Source organism: Mus caroli, chromosome 17, assembly GCF_900094665.2.
Source record: "Mus caroli chromosome 17, CAROLI_EIJ_v1.1, whole genome shotgun sequence".
NCBI lineage: Eukaryota > Metazoa > Chordata > Mammalia > Rodentia > Muridae > Mus > Mus caroli.
The window spans coordinates 74,514,788-74,516,249 of NC_034586.1; the positions used below are offsets into that span (position 1 = coordinate 74,514,788).

General features: G+C 38.4%; 1 protein-coding gene across 1 annotated transcript in view; it reads right to left on the reverse strand.

Moving 5' to 3' along the window:
- Heatr5b (HEAT repeat containing 5B) overlaps nucleotides 1–1,462 on the reverse strand; it is a 78,821-nt gene that overhangs the window by 31,299 nt on the left and 46,060 nt on the right. The window contains exon 20 of the mRNA XM_029470916.1: nucleotides 562–630. Within this exon, the coding sequence (XP_029326776.1) occupies nucleotides 562–630 (69 nt within the window). The remainder of the gene's footprint in view (nucleotides 1–561; nucleotides 631–1,462) is intronic.

The window sequence follows — 1,462 nt, forward strand, 5'->3', positions numbered from 1 at the left end:
TCTTTCTCAGAACCTTTGGTCAAAAATGTCCAGTACCTGTTACTACAATCCTTTGTTATCACAGATTTTGTATTTTATGTTTATTTTGACTCCCCTTATGATGCTTACAGGTCTGTTCACTTGGAGATAACATAGGAGCCAAGTATCCAAAGTGGAATCCTGAGCTATGACAAAAAATGGAGTGTGATTAACACCTACTATTTTACATTTCCTATAGAATAAAAAGGAAAAAAGATGAGGGTCAGTGAGATGGCTCAGCGGGCATGTGCCCGCAGTCAGAATGGCGACCTAAGTGGGAATCACACAGTGGAGGAGACAGCAACACCTACAGGTTGTCCTGACCTCCATATGANCATGGTGCCTCACACAGATCAAATAAGAAAATGAATGAATGGATGAATGAATGAATGATTTTACTTGAAAATTTATAAAAAAGGAATAAATACTATTGTATTTCCAAGGTAAACATAAATTGATTTTCTCCCTTTAAGTGAAACCTAAGACTTCTAGGAATTTATAGAAGGCAGCTATAGAAAGCCTGCTTTCTTGCTTTCTTCTTACCTGGCAAGCTTTCGCTATTATGTCTGATGGTGTATCTTGTGAAAAGGCTGGTCTTAGGGCAGCTCCCACCTAGAAAAACGAGCACATTTTTATTTTAGAGACAAGTAGTAAACAGAAAGCCTTTTGAGTCATTGGAGGTTAAAACACCAAATTCACATAGGCTGGAGAGATGGCTCAGAGNTTAAGAATACTGAATGCTCCTCCATAGGTCCTGAGTTCAAATCCCAGCAACCACATGGTGGCTCACAACCATCCATAATGAGATCTGATGCCCTCTTTTGGAGTGTCTGAAGACAGCTACAGTGTACTTACATATAATAAAACACCAAATACCCATCTATGTTCTTTTTTCTTTATCACCTCCTCCTTATCCCTTTCATTTATAGTAAGATGAAAAATAACATTTTTCTTTGCTTTTGAGGAAGTTATCAGTATCAAATCTATATNGGAAGTATGCCCAAAGGACTATCTTGTTTCCTTTACTTTTGTTTCTGTTTNAAAGTAAGTGGGATTTTCTGACAGTCATATATAATCAAAGATAAGTGTAGCCTGTTATGTTTTTTGTTTCCTCCCCACCCCATATGNAGTTTCTAAACATATTTCTAATAGCATTTTTGTANTTCTTACATAAACCCCATCTAAGTGAATCAATAACTGAGGAATAATAAAAATTAANAAGCACTAAANCANCTCAAAACCANCTCACCTCAAAAGCANTGGCTTTTNGGGATGGGTAAAAGCNGCTGCCAAGCAAGCCAGACANTCTGAGTTNGGTCCCTGGGAACCACNGGGGAAGAGANAACTGACTCTTGCAGACTGTCTTCTGACCCCATTCAAACATTCATGTGTGTAGACAAATTCCCCCTCTCTGACACGTGGACTCACTCCCACCATACACACA